The sequence below is a fragment of the Rutilus rutilus genome, assembly GCF_951802725.1.
Source record: "Rutilus rutilus genome assembly, chromosome: 6".
NCBI classification, from domain to species: Eukaryota; Metazoa; Chordata; class Actinopteri; order Cypriniformes; family Leuciscidae; genus Rutilus; species Rutilus rutilus.
In genome coordinates this window covers 22,951,793-22,979,640 of record NC_140214.1, presented here as the reverse complement: position 1 = coordinate 22,979,640, position 27,848 = coordinate 22,951,793, and the positions used below count along the sequence as shown (strand labels likewise).

The window sequence follows — 27,848 nt, the reverse complement described above, 5'->3', positions numbered from 1 at the left end:
GAAGGCACTTATCCAGTTTATTGCTTGTTATATTGTTGAGTTACACATTACAGATACTGTCAGCACAATATTTTTTTTTATTTTTTTTTTATACTTTAGGACCAAAGTACTACTCAAAAGATTTGACACAAATATGTTAACTTGGTGTGTTTCACTGTCTTACTATATATCTATCTGTCTATATATGTGCACACACAGGGTGAGAATATTCTGGGAATCAATCTGATTCTAAAGCGATTCTTGATCTACTGAATATAGCTTATTTATGTGTTTGTGTGTGTATATGTATACACACATACAAATATACATATACATGCATATATACATACATATATTTATATACACATACATATATATATATACATATACATACATACACATATGTAAAATATATATATACACACACACAGTGTCTGTCTGACAATCTGTCCATCTATTTGTCGCATCAGCAGTGTCAAAACATCTTTGAATGTTGACCCGTTACACTTTCACATCAATATGACCATTGCTCTCTATATACGACTTTCTGTGATATATTCACTCGCAGTTAAACATTAATTAGTTTTTTCTACTATAACTTGTTACTCAAGCTTTCTTTGGTTGTTCCTCTTCTGGACCACCATGGCTGATTTTGGGGAGATTTTAGAATCTATAGGAGACTTCGGGCTTTTCCAAAAGCTTCTCTTGTTTGCTTTGTGCTTTCCAAACCTCATTTTGCCTTTTCAGTTATCCAGCCTTGTCTTCAACCATGCAGACACGAACCACCATTGCGACACTGACTGGATCCTTCGGGTGGGTCCCAATCTGACGAAGGAAGAGCAGCTTAACTTGACCCTGCCTAGGCTCCCGGATGGCTCTTTCGATCCCTGTCAGATGTATGTGCCTATGGATTGGGATCTGTCTGCTATACGGGAATATGGCCTGAACGAAACCACCACTTGCACTGATGGATGGGTGCACAATGATACTATTTATGATGCAACCATTGTTACTGATGTAAGTAACTTGGGTTTTGTCACCCGTATATTTGAAAGCATGGATGTTATGAACTTCATGTGCTCACTGTGGTCACACCACAATGTCATTTAACTACTATGTTTTTAAATGACTGATTTAGAAAACAATATGCTGTTTACATGGAGAAAGCCTGATATTTTTGTGGTGTTTTGCAGTTTGATCTTGTTTGTGAAAATACAAATATCTTTCGGGGAGCACAGACAATATTCTTTGCTGGAGTACTAGTTGGAGCTCTACTTTTTGGGCCTTTTTCAGAATCGTAAGTATTAAAAACGTTACAGTTAATAATGTTATTAAATTTGGACAAACTCTTTAGATTAAATACAGAATCGATACACTTAATTTTAAGGTGTCCTTGTTAATGTGTAGGACTAAGCACCCAAATAAGTACTGAGTAATTTTAATTAGCAATGTGTACTTATTGTAGTGTTAAAATTATTTTTTATTATTTCTATATAAAATACATTGTAAAATAAAGTAATACCTGGATGTCACCCCCCCCCCCCCCACACACACACACACAAACACACATTAAACTTGCAATTCATATAAATCACATAAAAGTATTTACCTAAATGTACTTTTACTTTAAATTGCCTAGATTATATATACAGTGCTATGCATAAGTTTAGGCACCCATGCTAAAGTTGACTAAAAAGAGGAATAAAAAATCATCTTTTGGAAATTGAACTTAATGCCTTAATTTAAAAAATTAGGAAAAATCCAACCTTTAAGGACACCAATTTTCTTTGTGAATGAATAATGTATCGTAAATAAATAAATGTTCTTCCTTAAAATACAGGGTGCATAAGTTTGGACATCCCTATGTTAAATTCCCATAGAGGCAGGCAGATTTTTATTTTTAAGTATTCTTTTTTTTTTTTTTTTTGGATACTATGCATCCTGATAAAGTTCCCTTGGCCTTTGGAATTAAAATAGCCCCACATCATCACATATCCTTCACCATACCTTGAGATTGGCATGGTTGTATTTCAGTTAGCCTAATAGCTAGTTTGATTCCCATTGAGAGCAATGCAAATCAAACTAGCTATTAGGCTAACTGAAATAAAAACCATGCCAATCTCAAGGTATGGTGAATGATATGTGATGATGTGGGGCTATTTTAATTCCAAAGGCCAAGGGAACTTTATCAGGATGCATAGTATCCTAAAATTTTTTTTTTTTTAATACTTAAAAATAAAAATCTGCCTGCCTCTATGGGAATTTAACATAGGGATGTCCAAACTTATGCACCCTGTATTTTAAGGAAGAACATTTATTTATTTACGATACATTATTCATTCACAAAGAAAATTGGTGTCCTTAAAGGTTGGATTTTTCCTAATTTTTTAAATTAAGGCATTAAGTTCAATTTCCAAAAGATGATTTTTTATTCCTCTTTTTAGTCAACTTTAGCATGGGTGCCTAAACTTATGCATAGCACTGTATATATATTTCTAATGTTTTATGTTAAATTAAGTGTTATGATGTCTTCTCAATTATATTACAATATGTAAAAAACAACTGTGTAAATATTATGTAATGTGCAAATAAACATTTTATACAATAAAAATATGTAATGTATAATTTTTTTAAATATATTAAATCATATGATGCATACATTTCTGAAGCTACGCCATCTAAAGACATGCTAAATAAAGTGGCATAACATATTCAGCCTTCAGCTAACATTTCCATTCATGCATGATGTCATTATTCATTTTCAGTGAATTTTTTTGTGTGTGGCTTTTTTCCCCCCCTTTCTTTTTTGAACTCAAGGTTTGGTCGCAAACGAGCTACACAGATACCTATGGTGCTCATGCTTATCTTCACAGTCGTGACTGGTCTCTCTCCAAACTTTTATGTGTACCTCACATCCCAGTTCATTGTTGGTGTTGCTCTCGGAGGATTTCGGATCAACAGCATTATCCTCGGTATGAGACAATATTGATGTTTTCAACCTTTGCATTATGTTAGCTGTCAGCGGACTGAATAATTAATGTAACACATCAGATGGCTCTTTCTAGAAAAAACACAGAACATTTTTAGACTTTATTTATGTCAACAACAAACCAGTTGATGGGTCTTGTGTAAGACTATATTGGCTATACTGTAACACAGAATTGCCTTGTTTACCTAATTGCTTATGTGTTTATCACAATGTTTTCATCCTCACTGTAGCCACCGAGTGGATTGGAGTCGCTCAGAGATCCTATGCCGCATGCCTGAGTCAAGTCCTGGCCGCTTTGGGGCAGGTCATGTTTCTTGCCGTTGTGTATTTTGTCAGGGACTGGAGGATGGATCAATTTATAATGGCTGGCCCACTTGGATTTGTAGTTGTCTACATATGGTATATATGTTCATGTATATGTTTCTTCACATTTGGATGAATTTGTGAGCGAATGAAATAATTAGATGTGCCCACCAATATAGGTTTATTCCAGAGTCTGCCAGATGGCTTCTTGACCGCGGAAAAACTACCGATGCGAAAGAACTCATTCAGAAGGCAGCAGCGATCAACAAACGTGCAGTTCCTGACTCATTACTGGAGAAGGTTGAGATATATTTTACAAATTAACATGTCAAGCCAAAGTACAGAGCCATCTCTCCTAAATAACACAATATGGATAACATCTTTTTGTTATTTGACGTGTTAGGTCCTAAAAGAAAAGCCTATTGAAAAAGGAGGTATAAAAATGCTTTTTGCTTCCCGTGTGCTCAGGAAATATTTCTTAACCATTACCTTCGCTTGGTGAGTCGATTCTCATGGAATTAATATTTTGACTTTTTGTTGCTTGAAATGTGTTTTCTTGAATTAATATTTAAACATGAATGGTCCTCTGCTGTTGATACTCAGGTGTGCTGTAAATCTAGCGTACTACAGCCTCTCTCTGAATGTGGGGAAGTTCGGCCTTGATATTTTTCTCAATCAACTCATATTCGGCCTCTCTGAGATTCCTGTCCACTTCTTCTGCATGTGGTCATTGGAAGCAGCTGGAAGGAAGGTGTCTCTAATGGGTGCCCTTATAGTGGGAGGGGTTCTCTGTCTCCTGACTCTTGCAGTTCCACAAAGTAAAATGTTTTCCATAGTAACACTCTATAGCATACAAAGAATCAGCACTTAACCATGTGATTCTCTACTTAAGGTAATTACGTCGCCATCGCTGCTCTTGCCACATGTGGAAGGTTTCTCATGAACGGAGCAGGCAGTATTTGCAACGTTTATTTTCAAGAACTGTTCCCCACCGCCATTCGGTAGGCATGATCATGTGTCATTTTCTACAGGTATTAATGAGAGTGTTGTTTTAATGCAGTTTTATTATAATCCGCTTGTTGATTTCCAGTCAGACGGCCACGGGGCTGGGCTCCACAGCTTCACGAGCCGCAAGTATGTTGTCTCCTGTGGTGAACCTGCTGGAGATCTACCACTTCACTATCCCTACTGTGGTGATTAGCAGCCTGGCACTAGCAAGTGGGATAATGGCCTTCCTGCTGCCCGAGACCAGAAGAACTGAGCTGCCTGATTCCACAGAGGAGGCAGAGGGCAAGAGGTACATGTACATTGAAGTTTTCATGCAACTAGTAAAAATAGTTTTATATAGTGAAGTTCTGCGGATTAAACTGCTTTTGCAATTCTCACATGTCTTAAAATCTGGTTAGTTACTCTTTAAAATCCAAGTTACACATTAAGTTACGTTACATATTGTTTTAAAATACATCTAAGGTTTTTATGGTTTTGCCAAGGGAAAAAAAATAACACTATTTCACCTCTATTTCCCCAAAGGAGACCAAAATTATCTAATCCTGCAACTAGGGATTGTGAAGACATCCAAGCAACCAAGTTATAACCTCTTAACTTCTTGCAAGATGGTGGAATTTCTTTTGTTCTGTTTACAGTGTAATGATATGTAGAAATAACAATTAGATTTTTATTACTGTTTCTGCAGTTTATTTGCCATTCAGCACTATGAAAAGATTTGTAGATTTAGTGTTCTGTTAGCACTCTATGTACTGTAAAATAACAATAAGCAATAAACCTCATGTGCATTGTTGTTTTATTATTTATTATGACCAGTTAATCTTTGAAGAACAGTTATCATTACATTGTTTCATGATCAACATTAACTTTTTGTGCACAAATATATATGGATTATATGATGACTACAGGGATTATTGAAGTGAACTTTGCCTAATAAATCAATTTCTTTTTTCCCCTGTCAGAGAACTATAGTCATAAAAAGCAGTTTGCTTAATATAGTCAAATTAATCTGATTCTGATTTAACTGAACAACTTTTGTAGAATCACAATGCAGTAATTGTCAAATACTTCAACATTTTTTGTATCTAAAAACTTTTAAAGTAACCCCACATTAGATATTGACACGTTAAATGAATATACATTGATTAATTATTTTAGAAATAAAAAAAGTAACACCACATTATACATGAATACTTTAACTTAAATACACATTGATTAATCAATCAATCAATCAATCAATCAATCAATCAATCAATCAATCAATCAATCAATCAATCAATCAATCAATCAATCAATCACATGTTAGTAATGAAGTTTGTGAATTATACAAAATAGTCCAGCAAAGGCAAATCAATATACCTGCTTATTTAATTGAAATATTTGTATATTTTTTCTGAACGGTGGCAACGATTCTACCCCAAAAGGTCAGACATCCAATCATTTTCGAGCTTTTGTGGCTGCACACCATTTGTGTCAGCGTTTGTTGGATCTATCAGGGTGGAAGTGTCCTGTGCTGGTTCTAAAGAAATGGCAGGAATAGATGAGAATATGTCATCTGGAAATAAGCTGCTTGCTTGTGTCTCTGCAGCCTCACCGTCACTCTCTAACCCGGTGAAATCGTCAAATGGGTTAGCAGTTATTTGCATTGTTTCCACACTGAATGTATTTGTGCTTGGGCCGTTAATAGCACTTGCAAAGATGTCATTTGGAAATGGATCGGCACTTATAGGACTGAATGCTGCTCTGGGTGGATCTTGCTCAGAGCTGAAGAAATCAAAAGCCTCTGTTTGAGATGACTCAATTAGCTCTTGGCCGGAAAGGGTTTGATCAAACACATTAGAGGTTGACGGATTGCCTTTACTTTCGAAAACATTATTAACCTCACTTTGAATTAGAATTCCCTGTTCAGGTTCAGACCTTTTCTGTGTTGATGGGTCATCTTCAGAACTTATCAAGTCAAAAACTCCATTTGGTCCCAGTTGACCATCTGTAATTCCCTCAAAAGGGTTTTGACTTTGAGACTGGCTGTTTGTCATAATATCAAATAAATTATTTGTGGACATTTGGTTAGAGACAGTGAGCATATTGTCTCCTCCAAAGATATCCATTGCTTGTACTGATAAATTGTCCATACCAAAGGGATCATCAGTCATTCCTGAGGAAACACTGGCTTCATTTTTGTGGATTTCAGTCAGGGGGTTTCCAAATGAGTTTACCTCAATGTTTGAATCTGATGAAGCAAAAATATCTAGAGTATCTTCATCCAAATTCACAGAAGGTTTTTGAATTGAATCTCCTCTTTCTCCTTGTATTTTTTCTCCAAATGGCTGTCCTTCAATAAAAGAGCTCCCTATATCAATTGATGGTGTTTCAAAATTCTCAATGTCCGTCAATGTGCCGCTGTTTGTATAATCAAGCGTATCTGAATCTAAAAAAGCCATGTCATCTGTGCTAGTGCTCGTAACTTGAGATGTGAATGCATCAGATGTATCAAGAAAACCAGATGTGTCTTCATTCTGAGGCAAAAAGGAGTTGAGGCTCTCCTCAAAACCTGATGGTTTTGAAGAGTCTGGAGAGGTGAGATCTAAATGAATGTGTTCTTGTGAGGAAATAAGAGCCTCATTGCTTTCAATCTCCCCTAAACCACCAGAAGCAGGCTTGAGTTGTTCAGTTTGATCAAGGTCTACTGATGGCACTGTCTCATCAGCGGAGCCATTATTAGACAATAAGATGGGATTTTGACAGCTCTCGGTTGGATTTAATTCTTCTGGAGCATCACTTAGTGAGTTTTGTGTTGGTTTTATGGTCTCTTGAGGTTTATTTTGAGAGGTGGTCTCTGTCAGAGGAAGAGATACAGAAAAAGTATCCTGAACCAATGCAGTGTTCACTCCATCTTCTGTCCCTACGATTTTCTCTGACTCCTCACATGTTTTGATTTCTGGTGTTTTCTTTATTTCTGACTCCGTTTCAGTGGCCGAAAAGAGTCTGCTCAGTAAATTTCTTGGTTTGATATCGGTTCTTTTGCTTTCTGTTTTTGGCTCACTTTTACTCTCTTTCTTATTTGGGCCAGATGTGAAGAGTTTGGAAAGAGGGCTTTTACCTTTAGACCAAGACCCTTTATTCCCTTTATCCGTGGCCTTTTTGTCACCAACCTTTGTGTTGCTTTTATCATCAGATTTTGGAGGCAAATTCAACATATCAAGGTCTTTAGATTCATCTTTAATTATGTCCATGGGTTCTTGCTCTTTGGAGGTTGTAACATTGGCCTTAGTCTCAGTAACATCCTCATTAATCATCTCTGCAACATGCTCCAAATCACACAATTCACTATTTGGTTTGAATGTTTCTGTACCACATGCAGTGATGTCATTTACCTGCAGTTCTTTGAGATTTGGAATTGTTTTCATCTCGCTTATAATTGCCTCATCTGCCTTTGTTGAATCATCTAAATTTCTTTGTACAGATGAGATGCTTTCTTCTATTACTGTAGTCTGAAGAAAAGGATCCTGCATTTGTCCGCCCGAAGCTTTGGGCTGTTTGACAGAATCACTGCCATGTAGGTTGTGCATTGTATCAATTAAACATTCCTCGGGTGATTCCTCTATTTCTATTCCTGATTTTAAAGTTGTCATATCTCTCTTTGCTGTCATAACATCACCATTGACAACTGCAGGTTCAACAAAGGCCCCAGTAGAGCTTTCAACTTCCTCGTTGCTGAACTCTGTGTTATTTTCCCCATCTGTATTTAAACTCGAAGAAAACCGGACAGACTTTTTTATTTTCGTTGGGCTATAAACTCTCCCATCTTCAGCCAAACTGGTCTCTCTCACAGAATCTGGTCTTGAGGTAACAGAATTCAAGTCTTTACTTGTCACTGTCCCTCCTTTTGAAGCTTTGCTTTGTGTTCCAGATTGGGCAGATGTATCTGCAGTCTTCTGTAATGTTTTTGAACCTCCTGGATGAGGTGTATAAACAGGCTCTGAATGTGGTGTTTTAACCTCACCTTTAATTGTGTAGGGAGATAAGTATGTGTTTGTCTTCTCATAACCCTGAGGTGACAGATGAACTGATTTGTCCATTTCATCCAGCCCAGAATTAAACCTTTTCTTTTCAAGAGCATTTCTGGAGCTTCTGGCTGAAGAATGGTCTACCTTTGACCAGTCTGTTGTCCTTCTTGAAGTAAAGGAAGTATTTTGTGAAACTGGGTGTTGTCTGGTCCACTTGTTTTCCGGTGGCCAGCTAACTGTAAGCTTGTTCTTGGTGTCAGGACTTTTGAATTGAGCATCTCTGTGTCTTTGCTGTGGAGATGAAGCTCCTGTAAATGACCCCAGAGGACCATCAACACATGTAGGCTCTGTGTTACGTGCTGAGCTGAACTTAGGTTTAGGTTCCTCTGTTTTAGCAAGCCAGAGGTCTTTGTGTTGTCTGTGGCCAAAACCCTCATCATAGTTGCCCTTTTTCTTAAACAACTGTTGGTAATGGTATGTGCAGTAGAACTCTCCATAAAGAGCAGAGTAATTGTGAATGCTGTAATAAATAATAGTACACCCATGAATATTCATTGTTAAAGTATATACTGTAAAAACATTCCCAGGGAATCAAGTCTTATCATTTTTGATTTGTGATTGGATCAAATCAATTAAATATCCAATATAAAGTATATCAAATAGATTGTATTTTATTAGATATTTTAATAGCACATGCATTTCTCATTATGAATCACAGGTTCCAGTATTACACTAATGATTATTTTGTAACCATGTCTTGGAAACTGATTTCTAAATTTCTCTCACCTTAGCTTTTTATTACAGTGTTTGCAGCAGAAACAGTTATTATGTAGAATTAGTTTATCTGCCACCATTTTCTCCATTGGGTAAACTGGCATCAGGCATGCAGAGCACATCTCTTTAGCAGGTGACAGGAACTATGACAACAATATAGACATACATGCAATATGAGTTGTTATGTATGAAATACACATGATGAAGATCTTCCTACGGAAAAAAGTCAGAATTGTTATATAATGCCATTTTAAAGATACAATAGACAGAGAGTTTAGTCTAACTGTTAAGAAAATAATAATAACAAATACTGCTTTGTAAGTATTTTATTTTATATGATATACAGTTTTTGAAACAAACATAAATATTTAACATTAACAGTTAATTGCAACAGTACAAAAAAACTTTCTCTTAAATAAAGCACCACAATAAAACCGTTTATTTTACACACATAAAAAGGATCAATAAATCTAATATATATGTATTTTAAATAGAAATATGCAAATAAAAATGACAAAATATTGTTACAAAAGAATGGGCAGCTTGGCTAATGTTTTTCTGTGTTGGGATGACCGAAAGTTACAAACACTTTTCTGTCTTTGCTTTTACACAGAGAATTTGAGGAGAAGGTCTGGCCAGACCTTTGCAAAACAGGTGAAGTCATTCCTTCATACCTCCCTGGATTGGTAACTACATCATATGAGGAAGATAATTCTGTCTCTGACTGCCTGGTTACAAATGTAGATCTTTTGGAGGAAAAGTAAGTATTCCCAAAGCAATCTATCTCTTCATATTTCTCACTGACAGTTTTAGTGCCAATGATTCCACTTGCAACCTCAGGAACTCGCTGTACTTCAAGAACGCTGACTTTCCTTCTAGGACTTGGAGGGCTACAAACGTGGCTGACTGAGATTTTCGGTTCGGAGGACTGTGTGATGGAGCTAACTGCATTAGGTTGGTCATTTGCTTTTGATTTGTCTGAGACAGGCTGTGGTGACGTGGGTGACTCCACGGGTTTTCTTGCAGCAGAATGAATGGAAATAAATGAAGGAGAGGAGGGGATGTTTGAGCATGTTTTCCCCATTTGAACTTGATGTACATGTGGTGCTTCTTTGGGCAGACCCCTGTTATCACTGCTCTGTGCCTGTTTAGGTTGCACAGGTTTTGCTTTGCTGGACACAATGCTAATTTTCCTAATGTTTTTAGTACTTGGAGAGACATTATCAACATTTAAGGATTCACTAAACAGACCTGACAACCCTGCAATGTCTGCCTCTGACTTTAAATTTGAGACAGAGTACAGAGCTTTTTTTATTGCCTCCTCTATGTCCAAGAGTTTAGCTAATGTTTGTTCTTTCAAATTGATGATGTCCATGCTTGCTTTCTCTAGGTCCTCAAATGCGGCCTCAACGGAGGATATGCTCTCTACATCATCTCTTAAGCCTTCTGTCTCTGTGCCAGCTCTTGGAAAATGTCTGCATTTCATATTTTTTATTGGATTAGTAATCCAAGCAGGCACATTCTCAAACAAAGTCTTCAGAGATTTAACATCCACCTCACAGGTCTCCCCCTCTATTTCTTGAACTTTTGACAAAATGATCTTAAGCTCTTCTCGTCTCATAAGGTTTTCAAATATCTCCATGGCTGCTTTTACGTTGCCCCTCATGATCTCGTCTTTGTGGACGGAGAGCCTCTGGTGGCGCTCATCTTCTGTCTCTCTCCTTGCCTTCTTTTCTCTCAAAACAACTTTGTTCTCAGAATCATTGTGCTCTTTAATGGTTTGATCGTACTTTGAAGGAACTTCATGTTTTTCAGGTGTTGAAGGGGTGTCTTTGCAGGCGAAGTGTAACTCAACTTTATTTGTGTTCTCTTTGAAAGTTTTAGCCTGTTCCTGTATGGTTTTGTTTTGCACAACTTTAATTTTCTTTGAGAAAGTTGGGGTTGTGTCCATAGTTGTTTTCTTTTCCCCAAAATTCTGAAGTGCAATCTTAAACCCATTGTTTAGTTCATTATTGTCCTTTGAATAACTCTGCATGCACATCCTGATCTCTTCTGCAGCATTTATCCTCTGAATCACATTTTTCTCCATTCCTATTCTATTAGAAGCAAAGGAACCTTCATCATGAGTTTCGCTGACTGATGGAGTGTCCATATGTTGCATGTGTGAATTTTGAACCCATTGCTCAGTGTACTGCATCTTCTGAAAACCCACAGGGTCTGTGAAGTTTGTCCTTTGAACTGGTTCATGAATGTTGCATTGCCTGTCATCAACTTTGTTTGAAGTTTCTGCAGTTTCTTTTTTATGCGAAAACGTTTTCTTGTTGGCAATCACTTTGGGTGGGATTGTTGGAGTCTGCTTATTAATTAGACAATCAGGTGAGCTTGGACAAATTTGTGTTTTTTCTGCAATTTGTTCGGAGCTGGTGGTGATGTGCAATGGCTTTGGTGGAATAACTGGCTTCTGATTTTTAACCTGATGGCCAGTTTTTGGAGGGATGGGTGGTGGATTATCATCTTTTTCTGCAAAAGTGCAAGAGAGCTTTGAATTGTCCATGCTGGAGTTAACAGATTCTGAATTCAGTGCCGAGATGATCAGACGCTCACTTCCTGTCACTGAAACCGAAGAAGACAATTGAGTGTCAGATGAAGGCAAATTATCAAAACTCTGCTTGCATTTAGTCCCTGAGTCATTTGTCATCTTGCTTTGTGTCTGTCCAGATTGTCTATATAACATTGCTGCCTTGTAATCTCCTTTAGAAATATTTATGCTAGATCTCTCGAGAGACTGGAGTGTCTCTTGCATATTACCTCCAACAACTTGCTCTCTGTCTACATTTCTCTGCTCTACTGCAGCACTTCTTAAAGACTGTATAGCAGCCTTCACATCACCTTTAACAATATCTGGCTCTAACTCTGAAACCTGAAGAGTGTTATCTAGCACTGTTGAGCCATTTTCTATACTAATATCTATTATATTTTTTCTCCCTGCCACTTCATTCTGACAACACACTATTTCGGTGGATCCCTGATCATTCTCTATGTCACTAACCTTTCGAAATGTTGTTGTAATCCGCTGGTTACTCAAGGAGGATGTTGTAGACTGCTCCACTGTTGTGTTGCTTTGAGACTGAGATGATTCATTTAGATTACACAGCTTTCCAGGAGCGACATGTTCTCGTTCTACTCTCATGCTTTGGTTCTTTGCTCTCTCCAGGGACCTTTTGGCAGCCTTAATATCCCCTGAAATGATTTCCTCCTTAATTAATTTCCTTTCATTTTCTTCTGAGCACAATTCTTCTACCTCTATATTCAGATCATAAATGGTGCCTGGTTTGATGACCTCACGCTCCATGTGCAAGCTTTGTTGTTTTGCCCGCTCCAAGGATTCAAGCGTTGCCTTAATGTCCCCAGAAACAATTTCCTCTTTCTGGATCATGACTGGCTGCTTGACTGCCTCATCAAGTTGCTGCATGGCCGACAAAATATCACCTCTGATGATCTCCTCCCTTGACATGCAGTTTCCAACATCCAGGTCTGTGCAGACTTCTGAGAAAACCTTTTTTACATTCTTAACATCTCCTGGTACAACATCCAAGATTGTTCTTTCAGCTTGGTCTCTTTGTTGATTTAGGTGTCGCTTTGCTTCCTTTACATCACCTTGAACAATTTCAATTTGGTCTATACTGGAGGCTGCTGGTTCCTCCTCAGAAAGATCTCGCTGTAGACTCTTAAGGTCGCCCTTTTCAATGCAGCTTCGATACAGACCAACATTCCCCCTTTCATTTTGTTCCAGTCTGCAGGATGGTTTGGTCTGCTGGCTGTGGACTGTGGCAAGGAGGTTGCCAATAGTGGACTTGACATCTCCTCGTGCGATGTCGTGTGACTCAGTCAGGTTGCTTTGACAGTGGAGGGAATACACAGTCATCTCTGGCTGACCACCTTCCGATTCTTGCATCACCAAGCCTGTCTTGATTGTTTTTTGTTGAACCAACAAGCTCTCAATAATTTTAACTGCTTCTTGGGTCTTGCACTCTGCCTCAGGGTTAGTTGCACATCCAGGCTGTTGAAATGGGATTTCAAGCACTGTGCTGTGCATCTTGCCTTGTTCATCCTCTTTAAGTAGAACAACTTTAGGTTTCAGGTTCGGTTTGAACAGTAACTGCAGCATTATTTTCCTGATGTTTCCCTCAACAACTTCCTCCTTTTGAACTTTGGTCTCCTCATTGTTCACAATTTGATATTTTGCCATGTTTACGTACTTATAATCATTTGCCTGGATGATGATTCCACTTGAATGAATGAATGAATAATGGCAAAGGCGATAGAGTGTGTCTGTCACACTCTCTACAGTGATTTTGTCCAGCGGTGTGGTCTCGAATAACCATGTTGTGCTTTTGACATCTGCCTTGGGGATTTCTTCCTTTGATGAAACAAACTCTTCCTTTGATGAATCAGTTGATTCATCGATCTTTATTTTATCCAAGGGCTGTGATTCAAATAACCAAGTGCAGCGTTTCACATCTCCCTTTGCATTATCCTCTCGATGTACAGTTGTCAAGGCATTCTGCTCATCTGGCTCACCTTTAAGAGTATCAAAAGGTTGGTTCTCAAACAGCCAGGTTGAGGTACGTACATCACCTTGTTGAACGTCTGTAACGCTCACCATTCGCACATACTTTTTTTGGGCAGCTTGCTCAGTCTCAAAAAGTTGCTTGCTTTGTTGCACACTGTTCCCATTGCTTATATCTTCAACAACCCTCACTGAGGGCCCTTCTCGTCCTTCGAAGGAGTCAAGAGGCTGAGTCTCAAACTTCCAGCGTGCTGATTTCACATCCCCCTTGCACACATCCTCTTGTGTAACTGCGCGGATGACGTAAATTTCTTTGTCTGCTTGAATAGTATCCAGTGGCTTGGTTTCAAACATCCACCTCGCGCCCCTGACATCTCCTCTCATCACTTCCTCTTTCTTTACAGTGGTAACTTCATGAAACTGTCCGTCCTTGTCTCTTATAGCATATAATGGCTGTGATTCAAAAAGCATTGTGCTGGATTTCACATTACCGCTACTGTCCATGGGCTTCTCAACACTCATTGACTGGTGTTCGAGTAGTTCGTCTTTATCCTGGATTTTGTCCAGAGAGAAAGTTTCGAAAATAAACTTCTTGCTTCCAACATCACCACCCTCAACATCACTGACACTGTGAGTTATTCTGTCCTCTTTCTCATTAATGTTGCTTATAGGCTGATTCTCAAACAGCCAAGTGAATTTGTGGACCGATCCTGACTGAATTTCGTTTTTCTTCTCCTCAGACACTTTGATGCATTCACTTCCTATATCATGAAGTGACTTGGATTCAAAGATTTCCTTGACACTAGAGACATCTCCAGACTGGACATCCACCTGACTGACATATCTTACATTTTGGCCAGAATCTGTTTGCTTTGTTATTCTGTCCAAAGTCTCTGTTTCAAACAGGTGTTTCACTGTCTTCACATTCACATCACTTTTTATGTCTTCCTGCACAGTACTGCACAATTTCAAACTGAAGTCCTCCTTGTCTTTAATGTTATCCAACGGCTGTGTTTCAAAAAGCCAAGTGTGTGACTTCACATCGGCTTTTGGTATTGGTTCTACATCCTGGTTCTTTTCTGATTTTTCATACAAAATGTCCATTGGTTGTGTCTCAAACAGCCATTTGCACGTCTTCACATTACCCTTTTGAAATTCTTCTGTTGGTACTGTTGAGTTTGCTTCTTTCTCACTCTTTAAATTTATGCAATCCAAAGGTTGTGTTTCAAACATCCATTTAGCTGTCCTCACGTCACCTGTCAGGTCCTCTTGCCTTGTAATGCCCTTGATGAGCTCTACTTGTCCGCTACATTCTTCAAATTGGTCTAAGGGTCTTGTCTCAAACATCCATTTGTAATTCTGTACATTTCCTTTGATGCATTCTTCTCTACTGACAGTCGTAACCTCATGGAAATTTCCAGCACAGTCTTTAATTGCATACAATGGTGTGATTTCAAACAGTGAACGGTTGCCTTTGACATCACCGGCTGCAATGTCGTGGATTTGACTCTCTGCTTTCACAGAGATATGACTAAGAGGTAATGTTTCAAAAAGGTCCTTGAAAGTCTTCACATCTCCTTTCTCATCATTTTGAACTTTGTTTCCAATATCACCTGTTGTTTTACCAACACTGAATTTCTCAAACTGCAGCTTTTTGTCTTTAACTTCTCCTTTTTCATCACTTGACACCATAACTTTCTGGAGATGTCCTACCTCATAGCTGTCTTTCAGAGTGTCCATGGGCTGAGTTTCAAAAAGCCATAGGGTGGATCCTACATTTCCTCCAACAATTGCCTCCTTCTCTGAAACTTCACCCACAGACTCTCCTTTAAGAGATGACAGAGGCTGCTTTAGTTTATGAACATCTGCTTCCCCAGAGATGTCCTCCACTGTTCCTTTGAACTTTTGTTCTTCCACGAGACCTTCATGAATTGCATCAAGTGGTTGCGTCTCAAACATCCATTTCTTCTGATCAACACCACCTTTCTGGGCTTCCTCAAGTGAGATCCCCCGAATGATCTGCACACCAGCTCCTTTATTAATGTGGTCCAAGGGTTGAGTTTCAAAAAGCCAACGTGCTGTTTTAAAGTCACTGCTTTGGATTTCTTCTCTACAGATTGATTTGATTTCATGGATTTTGCCACTGCTATCCCTAAGCGCACAACAGGGATCTGCTTGAAAGAGTTTGACGGTTTTTTTCACGTCTCCTTTATTCTCATGGAGTTCTGATTTGAGCATTAGGAAGTGTTGGTCTTCAACAGAGCAACAGCGGCCTAAAGCGTCCAATGGTTTGGATTCAAACAGGAGACGTGCACCTCTCACGTCTCCCTTCTGAACGGGTTCCTTCAGTACGACCTCCACTATTTCCTCATCCTCCATCTTTGACTTACTGATTGAGTCTAGAGGCTGTGTCTCAAACAACCAGGTGGCTGTGCGAACATCTCCTTTGACTACACCTGGTCTCTCATCAGCTGTTGTGCATTGACCATCAAACACTAAATGCTCAAACAGTGAGGATTTGCTCCTCACATCCCCACCTTGAAGATTTTCTTCATCAAGTAATTTTTTTGTTTCATGTGGGTCTCCAATATTGTCAAGAGTCCAGTTCTCAAATATCCAGCGCATGGATTGGACTTCCCCCTGATATGCTGCATCTACTGATTGGGGATTTATTGTATCTATTAGTTCATCATCTACAACATCATCAAGATTCATCTTCAATTCAGGATGAATGTGTTTAAAAATACGCTTCAGTTCGTTTTTTTGCCGTTGCTGGTAGAACTCTGAGAAGGTTTCTTTTGGAGGTGGTACGGGGAGTAGGTTTTGGCTTAGGTCCTTTTGAAGCGACTCCAGAACCTGAGGTCTTGGTAGAGGAGGTGGAGGAGGAGGGAGATCATCATCTCCACTGGCTGCATCGGTCACTTTTATCTGTTTGGCTACTTCTGCCATCTTGGATGCAAAGAAGAAGTATGAAGGCTCAAGTTACTCTCCACAATGCAATGAAATAAATTGTCAATAGTAAACTCTTAATTAAAAACATAGTTAAAAGTTAGTATTTTTAAGCTTAAAAGCCATACTTTACCTTTTTCTGTGTTTAGTAGGGAATAGTTCACTGCACACCTATTCATGTGAGGTTTGACTTCATTCATGGTTTTCAGCCTTGTTAGTACAAAATGAATGCTCCATAACAAATGAAGTTTCACATTTCCACACATTTTAGGGAAAAAACTTGAGAGAATAGTAACAAGAATATTTCTAGAGTATAATTCATTGTAACCAAAATCCAGCTATAATGCCAACTACATGCAGAAATATCATAGTTTATTGGGATTTTTACGTTTGAGGAATTTTCAAAAACACTACAAATTGTCATTATGGTTATGGGATTTTACCACCTATGTTAATATATATTTACTGGATTTTACCTCCTATGTCTACTTTACTTTCACTGTATCACAAACCCTGTCATTAGCAAGACTACATCTTTACCACGTTACTTACCATGTTTGTGAATCTGATTTAATTATGGATATTTTAATAATGTTAATGTATTACCCTGTTTGTTTGGAAACATGGTAATAAAGCACTTTTTTAATATACTAAGACTGTCACAAAGAGTATCTTTATTATATTTGTTTCTAAATTAGTCACACAGCACCTATTAGCATTAGTCATTAGTCACACAGCAGACTTAGAAAGTCAGCAAAAATTATTGTTCATACCTTGCTTTGTTGTTTCTTCTTTCCGCTTGAGATCAGGTGTTCTTGGACCACACTGCCCTGAAAAAGAAGCATGATTAATTATACCTACTCATCTTTCATAGAAAACTAGAAAGCTGTTTTTCACAACACATGACTTATTCAGTGACCGAGGAAAACACTGGCCACCAGAAGACTTACAGTACTGTACTGTACTGTACTGTAAAATGAGTGTGGACCAGACTTTACAGCATTGTGTGCATGCGAGTGATTCAGTCTGAGAACTTGACCTTACAGATGCCTGTGTGCTGTGAGTGATATGACAGATGCAATGAGCACTCACTTGCTGTTTGATGGATCCTGAGGAGTCTGCAGCTGCTACCTTTGAGAGGTAAAGGGCAGATCTATCTTTCACGCTCTGGATAGGAGAGGAGGTGTACTTCTGTTTGTGCTCTTGATAGGAGGCAGATTGTCTCTGGTCTTTTTTGAAATGTCTCCTCTCATCTAATTCACACAAGACACAAATATAGTTACTCAAAACTACAGTCAGAAATTATTTATAAACTAAAAATAGCAGTGACTCACTAATTGCATACGCAACTTGTCGGAGTTGTTTAAATAAATGTATATCATTAATTGTGAGTTTATTGATTATGGTGTATGTTTTTGATTCACGGTTTATCATCTTTTGCTTTTGATAGTAGATGACTTTTGTTTTGGTATTCCCTGGTGAATGGAAATTTTGGAAACATTTGCTTTATTTGTTCATTATTTATTTATTTATTAGCATGCATTATATATTAACTGCATTTTGTAGATTATTTTAAATTTTGAATGTGTGTTAAACATTTTAAAGGGTTAGTTCACCCAAAAATGAAAATTCTGTCAGTAATTACCCTCATGTTGTTCCAACCATGTAAGTCTTTCGTTCATCTTCGGAACACAAATTAAGATATTTTTGATGAAATCTGACAGAATTTTGACTCCTCCATAGGCTTCCAGTGTGACCGAAACTCACCGGCCCAGAATAGTTATTAAAACATCGTTAAAATAGTCCAAGTAACTACAGTGGCACTACATTAAGTTTATCATGCGACGAGAATACTTTTTGTGCACAAAAACAAACAAAAATAACGACTTTATTCCACTTTTCATTTCCTTCTCTCTGGGCCTCGTAGTGTTTTTGCGCTGCGCGTCTGTGTTGCACGTCATCACGCAACACACACATGACCGGCGTCGGCCAATAGTGAGCCTACGTGGTGACGTGTAACACAGACGCGCTGCGCAAAAACACTACGCGAACCAACTAGAGGTCGAGAGAGAAGGAAATGAATAGTGGAATAAAGTCGTTATTTTTGTTTGTTTTTGCGCACAAAAAGTATTCTCGTCGCTTGATATACTTAAGATTGAGCCACTGGAGTCACTTGGACTATATTAACGATCTCTTTAATACATTTTCTGGGCCAGCAAGTTTCGGTCACATAGAAGCCTATGGAGGAGTGAAACATGGCTCAGATTTCATCAAAAATAGCTTAATTTGTGTTCCGAAGATGAACGAAGGTCTTACGCGGTTGGAACAACATGAGGGTGAGTAATTACTGACAGAATTTTAATTTTTGGGTGAACTAACCCTTTAATAACAGCTGTTTGTGAGGTCTGTATGCAAACTAAATGCGACAGAAACTACCAGAAGCAAAAATATCTATTATTTTTTTAAATAATTTTGTGATCATAAGCATAAAATGTTGAATAATAATCCAGAAGTAGGCTAGAAATAAAACAAGACTGACCTGACCCAGTTCCTTGGCCATCTAATGGCTCTGATAGTGGTGTGTATAAATAGACTGGAGCTGGTGTTGGTATGCTTTTATCTGTGGGTTATTATTATACCTCAAGGACCTATGGAAACTATTCAGCTGCACACATAGTAGGCTATATGTGTAAGACTGTCTAATTGTCTAAGACTGGCATTTTTAAAAATTACACTTGTTAGGCTACAATAGTTGTCTGTTCTCAGTTGTACTGTTACAATTTGATTGTATTTCTTAGCATGACATCTAACTAAACAAAAACAGTGGCCTGCACGGCATTGTAAAATGTCCAAAAGGAACAACCACGGTGTCAGCTGAATTGTGACCCTTTTCAACGTTTCTCATTCTCAGGGGACAAAACACTGTGACAAAGCTTCCCTGATTCTTAGCCTTTTTACATTGGGAATTATATTTTGCTAGCATGGTTTTAAAATGGTCACCAAATAATAGTACTGTATATCAAGAAAGCAAATGATCAGATTCAGAATATGAAAGAAATTGGTTATTTAGCTAATACCTAAAGTTTGATTGTTAGTTCATTCTTAGCAAACAATAAAAAACTGTTTGCTTGATGTGAACTGAGAGAAGTCTTATTGTTTCTGAATGCTGAATTACAGTGCATCACTTATTATTCATGACGATGTGTGATGTAATTACGGTTTGGAGCAGCAAAAGGAGACTTGGCACATTAGATTATTGTAAAGCTGCAGTAGGCATGATCTAAACAAAAGCCTTCCCTCTGAGGTCAGGAGCACTAGAGGCAGCACAGGTCTGTCAGCTGTAACTAATGATTATATTCGAGCATACCTCTGTTTTTCACTCTGTAAGCTCTCATGGGACAAAAGGACAGGGCCCATCACTGGCGCCACTCACGAGTCTGGGCTTAAAACGTTTGCATAGCTGGATGAGCACAGAGAATAACAGGGCCATACAATACTGAGGTCTAGCTAGACGTTAACCGTTTAGAAGAGTGAGTCTAAATATTGCGCTCTCCGATTTGTAAAGAACAGAACTGGAGCATCTAGTCAAATGATAACAAATGTTTTATTTTATAAAGCAGCAGCAGCTACACGTAACATTTTTACTAATGAGAATACTGTGTAAACTGCACTGTGTTTGGCTTGATCTTTGTGACGCTGTCATGTGATAAAAGTGCCTGCTTGCATTTCCTTTAAGCCGTAATCAGACATAAAAGGTGTAGTTAAGGAATTGTAATGTATAGATATGGACGTGATCAAAAGCCTCTGTGGAGTTGTAAACAGTGCCCAACTCTGCCTGCTTCCTTGTATAATGATTTAATTTGGGTCAAATGAGCTAAACATTTATTTACATCTGTGATACAATTCATTTGATATCTTAGATATGTATTTCAAAGAACTTTCATTCAGCTGAATGAAAGTTTGACAGAGACCAGCCCCCATTCATGGAGGGCACAGCTATTAGTGTCCTAGAATGTGAGTGCTTTTGTGCTGCTGACAGCTGTCCAAATTATTGTGATATGCGCTTGGTATTTATTCTCGTCAGCTGCCTTCCTTGGTTTCCTGTGAGCGCTCAAAGGTCTTGTTAAAAACACAACAACTTAAAAGCACTGCTTAAAATAGTGCAGGTTCGACCATGGCATATTTAGCTGGAACTTCTGTCTGTCACGATATTAGCCACTGCATATTCAACAAGGTGATTTCAGGTGTTGTATACACTTCCGTTCAAATGTTTAGGGTTGGTAAGATTACTTTTTTTTTTAATACTTTTATTCAGCAAGGATGAATTATATTGATCAAAAGTGACAGTAAAGACTTTTATATTGTTAGTGGCTAATAGTGATGTCCGGCCTGGGGAAAATCTTCACACTTTATTTAAATATGATTAAGAATTTGTTAATGATTTTGTAATCATATTGCGTAGTTGTGCTTTGTGTAAATTTTTTTATTTGTGGTGATAACGCAATGATTAACGCCAAATTGTGCTACAAAATGATGAACACATACAAAAACATGAGAGAACCAACTAAGTATTAATAACTGATTATTTTGTATGTAGCTTTTTGTTTATGCATTTTTTTTTTTCATAGTAAAATAATCCCACCCTTTGTTTTTCCTTCATATATAAAATATTTACCTCATATTATGATGGTTTAATTGAACTTGTAGTGTCATAAAAAAACGAATATCCCCTCCGGACATCACTTTTTGTCACTACTGCATAAATTATATATTTTTTAAATAATTTTTTTTTTTTTTTTTTTTACTTTCTATTCATCATATAATTCTGAAAAAAAGTATACGTTTGCACAAAAATATGAAGCAGCTCAACTGTTTTCAACATTGTTTATAATAATAAATGTTTCATGAGAATCAAATCAGCATATTGGAATGATTTCTGAAGGATCATGTGACACTGAAGTAATGATGCTGAAAATTCAGCTTTGTATGACAGGAATAAATTACATTATAAGATATATTAAAACAAAAAATGGTTTTTTTTTTTTACTGTATTTTTGATCAAATAAATGCAGCCTTGGTGAACACAAGACCCCAAACTTTTCAACAGTTGTGTGTGTGTGTGTAGTTCAAAATGTTACTTTAACAGGCTTGTTGTTAGAACTCAGGTTAAATTGAACAGTATAAATTCTGTAACTGTTCTCATTTTCTTTACTCTGGGTTAATTATTATACATTTTAGGTAATTATCATTACATCTGAAGACATGTCGTTCAACATAATTGGATCATTTTGAAATTCACAGGCATTAGACATGACAATCAGTCACTATATTCTGCTAAAATAAAGGAAAATTTCACAAACCAAATTGATTTAAATGTATGCTATTTTATCCCTTTAATATGCTAGATTATGTTTATACTATAATATTTGAATTTCTATAATTCCTGTCCACACTGATTCCTGTACTCACAGAGTGAATTGCCGGTTCCAGATAGCAGGTCTTTGCTGTCTTTAAAGCCTCAGTCTTGTGTATTTCCGCAGGTGATGACTTGTGTTGGTCTGACTCTGATGCTGTCTGTAGCAGTAGTCCTGTCTCACTCTGTCCCTCTCTAAGGGGTGACAGCTGATTTTTATCACTGCTCACTGCAGAGCGTGATGAGGCCAGCCTGCTATTTTGGAAGCAGCATGGGCGGTATTCCACACGCCTGAGTCAATCAGTGGTTCTGGAAGTGACTGGGGTACAGGGAACCCCCTTGATCACAATTCCCACATTAGCCTACATTTGCTTCCTAATGCCAAAGGATGTTTGAGAAGTACTGAAATACATTTTACGTGAATACATTTCAATGGCTTTTTGGCTGATTGTTCAGAAAGAGTCTCTATTTTTAGCTGTTTATATTAAAACTCTAAATCCGAACACCGCTAAATAAGAACGTTATGTCCAGTGACGTTTGATGAACTTTACAGAGCTTGCTAATACATCTCAAAATAATTAAGGCACTGACTAATGCCATAAACGTACTTGTGAGTATTAATACTTATGAATGGTTGAAACAACCTGTGGTAAATTTGAGGCTATGTACTGACACTGTTCTGTTTAAGCTACACAATTAAGCTTTAATATGCTCTCTGTGTTGTACACTCCCGTGAAGAAGCATTGTGGGTAAGACTATAAACAAACTTGGGGTGTATTTTGACACAAAAGATTGAGTAAAGCAGTTCTGAAAATTGTTTGGACGCTTAACCCATACTTGACTGTAGTGTCTGTATGAAGTCAGTTCATCACATTAACATTAATATGTTCTACTAACATTTGACAAAGTCCAAATATACTTATTTTTGTGAAAAGCAGTTGCTTTAAAATAAATGTGCATTAATAAAAATAAATTAAGATATGATTTTTATATATACAATGATATTCTTACATTGTTTAAAGTGGCTTAATTATTTCAAAAACCTTTGAGGCCTCTGTATAACCTAAAACACCATTGGTGGGCACAGCACAGACACTGAAGGGTCTCTCAAAACCCTTTCAAACAACTATAACCCAGTCCAAAGTGTCACTCGTGTCAAGCGTGATGAATGTAAGGTCAGTGGATTAACTGCCATTTTAAGCAGTATGTTTTGTCTCTTGAATGCACTGAACACATTCAATCCTGCTGTCAACCCTCAATGAAAACTTGTGAAATAGGACTCACTATTTGCAGGCAGGATTTTGTGCATGTGAGTAAGTCGAAACTGTTCTGTTAGGATTATCTGAGGAATATTTTTAACACACAGACACAGCCGGCAGATTCCTTCTCTACAGGAACTTCAGATGGCCCCACATGCTTGTGTAGGAACACTTTAGATGCCAAGGTTTTGTCTCACATAGGGTACAAAGTTCAAGTGACCTTTGACCTCATAGTTACTGACTAACATAGCTGACTAACAGTTAAGAAGAATGAAATAACTGGTGATTATGCTCACTCATTTAACACTAGTTGTACAAATAATTAGGTTTTGTTATAATGTGTTGATCAACTCACCATTCAGCCCAGTGGAGGATCGGGTGACGTATCCAGGAACTCCACTGACTGTTCTCCTCCTCGTTGTCTCAAAGGGTTTTTCTTTCTATCAAGGGAAGCAAGGGCAGATTTTGAACGTTTTTTTTTTTTTAAAGAGATTTTCAAGATATAACAAATTATTCATGATAATATTTTTAATGATATTAAGGTATAATTATTTATTGTTTAATCTGATTTTATTTAAAAATGTGTTGAATGGATTGAAAGTGGACAGTTTTTTCCTCATTTAAATTGAAAGAACTGCTCATTTGTTTGATTTATATATACCAATATTTTCTTTCTCATTAAATCTTTTTGAGATTTTAAATAAATAATATGAATATTATATTAATAATTTTAAGGTATTATTTACTTCAAGGTATTAATTATTATGTATTGTTTGTGTTTTAGTTTATTTAGAAATGTGTGAATATTGAATTGAATCTAAACTGCGTTATTTTAGTATTTATGTATTAGCCTATATTAATATTTTGAATTATATTTTATTTTTATATTTTCGGTTTAGTTTAATTATTAGTAATTTAGTTACAGTATGTGCTATTGTAATTTTTATTAGTTTTTATATTTAATTTTTTTTAGGGCCGGGACTCGATTAAAAAAATTAATCTAATTAATTAGAGGCTTTAATCGAAATTAATCGCATTTTAATTGCATATAAATTAGGGCTGTCAATCAATTAAAAATAATTGTGTTGAACATGTTATTGAAATAATGTTCAAATGTTCAAAGGGTGAGCATTGAAATAATTGTGCCTAGCAAATAATCAATACAATACAATTGAACATTATTAAATTATTGAACATTATTAAATTATACATTTGATATTAAACATTAAATTATAAACATTATTTACACTTGCTTTACAGGTTTTTAACATTACTTCGAAAATGCTGAAATTTAAAGTTTGAGATGTTTTTCATCTGTTTTAGAAAGTATTTTTAGACTTTTGTTTTTTCAGAATAAAACTTGTTTTACAATCTTGAGCATGTGTTATAGTTTTATTAAATGTGTTTAATTAAGCCATTGCTGCAAGTAATTTGACAGTTAACAATATTTTAGTGTACAGTTAATCACAAATTCAGTCAGCATTGTCATGATTCATTATCCCATGATGAAAGGTAATACGGCGAAACAACGTCACGATATCAACGTTGATTCAATTTGCAAAACCGAAGCATAATTCATCATTGGTTCAACAACGTCGACATAGCCTACAATCTTTATTCACCCATATTGAAAGAAGAGACGGTGAAACAACGTCACGAAATCAACAATGAAACAACGTCACGATTTCAACGTTGATTCGTTTTGTACAATCGAAACATAATCCAACATTAATTCGACCTTGGTCCCTTACGTTCACCGGTGAATCAACGTTGAAATGCCGGCTGTTTTTTATAAGTAAATGTTCCAATCAATGATCCAGGCAGCGCCAGCGCGTTCTCGTCTCCCTCCTTCATTTTACAGTCGAATTGTGGCTTGAACGGCTCCAGGTTCAAAGGTCAATACGGAATGGATTAATCTGCGTTATTTTGTCTCAGATTAATTAATCGAAATTAACGCGTTAATGTCACGGCCCTAATTTTTTTATATCACTATTTACCTTTAAATTACGGAGCACCTAAAGGGACGTGGTGGTGAAAAAAAAAAGAGTGAAGGAACAAAATATGAGATGGAGGAAAAATAAATGTCAATACTGCAATACGGTCAATACGTTCCCTTGCGAAACTTTTGTGTTCCGCCGAGAAACTGTGTGTTAGCTTGTTTTGCGAATGAACGCAAAGTTTCTTTTTGCGAGAGAACGCAAAAGCATTGATTTATTATTTTTCACTCCTATCTCATATTTTTTTTCCACCACCATGTCACTTTAGAGTCTCCGTAGCTCCGTACTATAGGGGCTCTGTATACATTGTTTTTATTTCAGTTTTGGATTTGTTTCCATGTTAGTAATTAAGTTATTTCAGTTAGTTTATCATTTTCTTTAAGTTTTTTCTCTAATATTTATATTTCATTTTATTTTTGCTTTATTTCAATTAATAAAAATGTTCTAATCATTGTAGTTTTAAGACCAAAATGCACCCCAGGTTACCATGTGTATATCTCAGTTATCAGCCTTTTTTCCCTTGGAGAAATGAACCTGTGATCTCAATCACAAGTCGGGCAAATTTTGGAAACTATGGAAACCTGTGCATTCTTTTCTACAGAAACTCTGACCACCTGTTTCAAGAGGACTTTATTTATTTTCCTTTTACTGTCATGTTTCTGAATAATCTATGCAGGTAGAGATGTACCTTTTTTTATATGTAGTTGTTGATCACTCATTGCTTTGGGTTCGTTTGTCTGTTCATTGACGTTATTGTATGTGTCTGTATTATTTGAAAATCAAAAAAAAAAAAAAAAAAAAAAGTCCAAAATTATATTTGTTGTATTATGTATACATAATGGACAATTTTCTTGCTCATCTCAGTCAAACTGGAGGGTTCATCAATATTTAAAGCAAGGTTGAACACATGATTTAGTGACAACATTGGGTGAAAAGCACATGCTCCTTTCCTGAGTCATGTCTGTCCATGTTGTACAAACACAAACAAAAATAAAACATGACGTGACTGTTACACACCTGATGAGCCTTGTCTTTTTTGGCATTGGTGACAGTAGTAGCACCAGAATAACCTTTCTCCCTCCCCGGTGAGGTAATGTGACTCACTGGGCTGCTTTTGGCCTGTGGTGTGACGTTGAGACGAGGGCTGCTGGCGTAGTCCTGTCGCAGGGCGTTCTTTGACTCAAACAGGACCCTCAGAGAGTTAGTGCCCACCTGGTCCGGCTGGGGCAACATGTCCATTGAAATACTTCTGGACAAAGTGGAATTTACCCCACTGAGGGACTCATATCTCCTCCAGAGACTTTCAACTTTACTCTCTTCATGGTTTGATCTTCTCAGGCTAGATGACTGGGATACAGAGATCATCCATGTAAGCTGGATTTCATTGAAAGTATTGCTTAATACACGATAAATCAAAGCGGTTATACCTTAGACCAGGCCTCTTGTCTGCCAACATCTGTGAGCTCCACACAGCTTTCATACCTAGAGAAAACAGTCAGGTTTCAGCCATAAACTTCACAGAAAAGAGTCGGTACATTAAAAGCAAATAGATGGATTATGGTGGTACCTTTGAACAAGCTGAGACACAGGTGTCTTTCTGTCCCAAAACAGCGACGCTGATGTAGACCATGAACTATGACCTCCAGAAAGGCTCCTGAGGGACTGACTTCTTCTCAAAGTAAAGCTCATCTTAGTGGTGGAAACACATCAGTAAATAAATCATGTTTTTGTTAAAGTGCCTCATGATATGCATTTTAAAAATCACAGACAGTAGGTTAAAGGAATAAGGAAGGTTAAAGGATTTTTAAAACGAAATTCATTATTTGATTCAAACATTTGTGATAGATAAACATATCAATACAACACAAACAAATGTAATAATAAACGGAACAATTCCAAGAGGGTCCTCACACCATCGGTGCTAGGGCCCTAAACATATTTTAACACTCACACACTATATAAAACACTTGTTAATCCAGTCTAACCAGTAAAACAGTGTGTAAATGACTCTGGTCACATGATCCACCTGCTTGTCAGCCCTTTTCTCATCTGACTCAGTTAATGTTTATCATTCATATGCTTTGTTAAATTACACATTGAAAGATTTGCTGTATTGTGCAATTTGCACATAATATGTGCAAATAGCAAAAAAGTGGAGAGCTTTCATATAATCGTGCACACATGAATAAAAAGAAAGTGAATAGATGAAATGTCAGGGAATATCAATCAGAATCAGTACACATAAACACTACACAGTTACTGCAGTCCATTTATGACTAAATGGTCATTAGCCTAAATTTGAGTAATTAAGCCTAAGCATGCATATGACTTTAAGTACCCCATAAGTTCCCCATAAAAAAATAATAAAGATGTACAAATGATCATCTCAATCCATCTTTAGCTAGAGAGTTACCTTAAGCGATCAGTCTTGCGCTCCTCATTTCCTTCTGTTCTGCTGTGCAGTGTGAACTGGAGCATCACTCACAAGACACTGCTGTCACAGGCCAAAGTCCCTCATTTACAGCCTGAAAACTGTCTGATCACTTATTTCTCATCCCATCCTTCTAGACAAGGGTTGAATAAAAGGTAAAATAAGTTATTCA

At 37.1% G+C, this 27,848-nt stretch overlaps 3 protein-coding genes across 5 annotated transcripts; 1 reads left to right on the top strand and 2 right to left on the bottom strand.

Annotated features, from left to right (window-relative positions):
* The first annotated feature begins 386 nt into the window (after positions 1-386).
* slc22a13a (solute carrier family 22 member 13a) lies at positions 387-5,068 on the top strand. Its single transcript, XM_084412569.1, has 10 exons — positions 387-996; positions 1,173-1,276; positions 2,797-2,951; positions 3,199-3,367; positions 3,451-3,571; positions 3,675-3,769; positions 3,875-4,089; positions 4,164-4,272; positions 4,362-4,568; positions 4,802-5,068. The coding sequence occupies exons 1-10, from the start codon at positions 622-624 to the stop codon at positions 4,863-4,865; spliced, it is 1,614 nt and encodes a 537-aa protein (XP_084268695.1). The 5' UTR covers positions 387-621; the 3' UTR covers positions 4,866-5,068.
* Positions 5,069-5,487: 419 nt separating this feature from the next.
* LOC311292758 (uncharacterized protein) lies at positions 5,488-9,183 on the bottom strand. The gene is made up of 2 exons (XM_084412568.1): positions 9,070-9,183; positions 5,488-8,803 (listed from the first exon to the last, which is right to left on the bottom strand). The coding sequence occupies exons 1-2, from the start codon at positions 9,177-9,179 to the stop codon at positions 5,689-5,691; spliced, it is 3,225 nt and encodes a 1,074-aa protein (XP_084268694.1). The 5' UTR covers positions 9,180-9,183; the 3' UTR covers positions 5,488-5,688.
* Positions 9,184-9,601: 418 nt separating this feature from the next.
* xirp1 (xin actin binding repeat containing 1) lies at positions 9,602-27,755 on the bottom strand. 3 transcript variants are annotated; one of them, XM_084412567.1, is made up of 9 exons: positions 27,659-27,755; positions 26,813-26,934; positions 26,673-26,727; positions 26,263-26,592; positions 23,604-23,688; positions 17,669-17,829; positions 17,350-17,406; positions 12,107-16,576; positions 10,421-11,670 (listed from the first exon to the last, which is right to left on the bottom strand). In XM_084412567.1, exons 2-9 carry the CDS (start codon positions 26,932-26,934, stop codon positions 11,668-11,670), a joined length of 5,283 nt encoding a protein of 1,760 aa, XP_084268693.1. In that variant the 5' UTR covers positions 27,659-27,755; the 3' UTR covers positions 10,421-11,667. The 3 variants fall into 3 exon arrangements, with proteins under 3 accessions (XP_084268691.1, XP_084268692.1, XP_084268693.1); XM_084412565.1 differs by having other exon boundaries at positions 9,602-16,576; XM_084412566.1 differs by lacking the exons at positions 23,604-23,688; positions 26,263-26,592; positions 26,673-26,727; positions 26,813-26,934; positions 27,659-27,755 and adding an exon at positions 22,046-22,222 and having other exon boundaries at positions 9,602-16,576.
* Between the last annotated feature and the right edge of the window lie 93 nt (positions 27,756-27,848).

Bases quoted from the DNA above. Each gene is read 5' to 3' on its own strand.
- slc22a13a (XM_084412569.1), top strand. From the start codon at position 622: ATGGCTGATTTTGGGGAGATTTTAGAATCTATAGGAGACTTCGGGCTT. The intron at 997-1,172 runs GTAAGTAACTTG...GGTGTTTTGCAG, and splicing joins ATGCAACCATTGTTACTGAT to TTTGATCTTGTTTGTGAAAA. The intron at 3,368-3,450 runs GTATATATGTTC...CCACCAATATAG, and splicing joins TTTGTAGTTGTCTACATATG to GTTTATTCCAGAGTCTGCCA.
- LOC311292758 (XM_084412568.1), bottom strand. From the start codon at position 9,179: ATGTGCTCTGCATGCCTGATGCCAGTTTACCCAATGGAGAAAATGGTG. The intron at 8,804-9,069 runs GTGAGAGAAATT...TATTTATTACAG, and splicing joins CACTGTAATAAAAAGCTAAG to CATTCACAATTACTCTGCTC.
- xirp1 (XM_084412565.1), bottom strand. From the start codon at position 26,934: ATGAGCTTTACTTTGAGAAGAAGTCAGTCCCTCAGGAGCCTTTCTGGA. The intron at 26,593-26,672 runs GTATAACCGCTT...TCTGTATCCCAG, and splicing joins GACAAGAGGCCTGGTCTAAG to TCATCTAGCCTGAGAAGATC. The intron at 23,689-26,262 runs GTGTGTAACAGT...TTCCCTTGATAG, and splicing joins AAAAAGACAAGGCTCATCAG to AAAGAAAAACCCTTTGAGAC.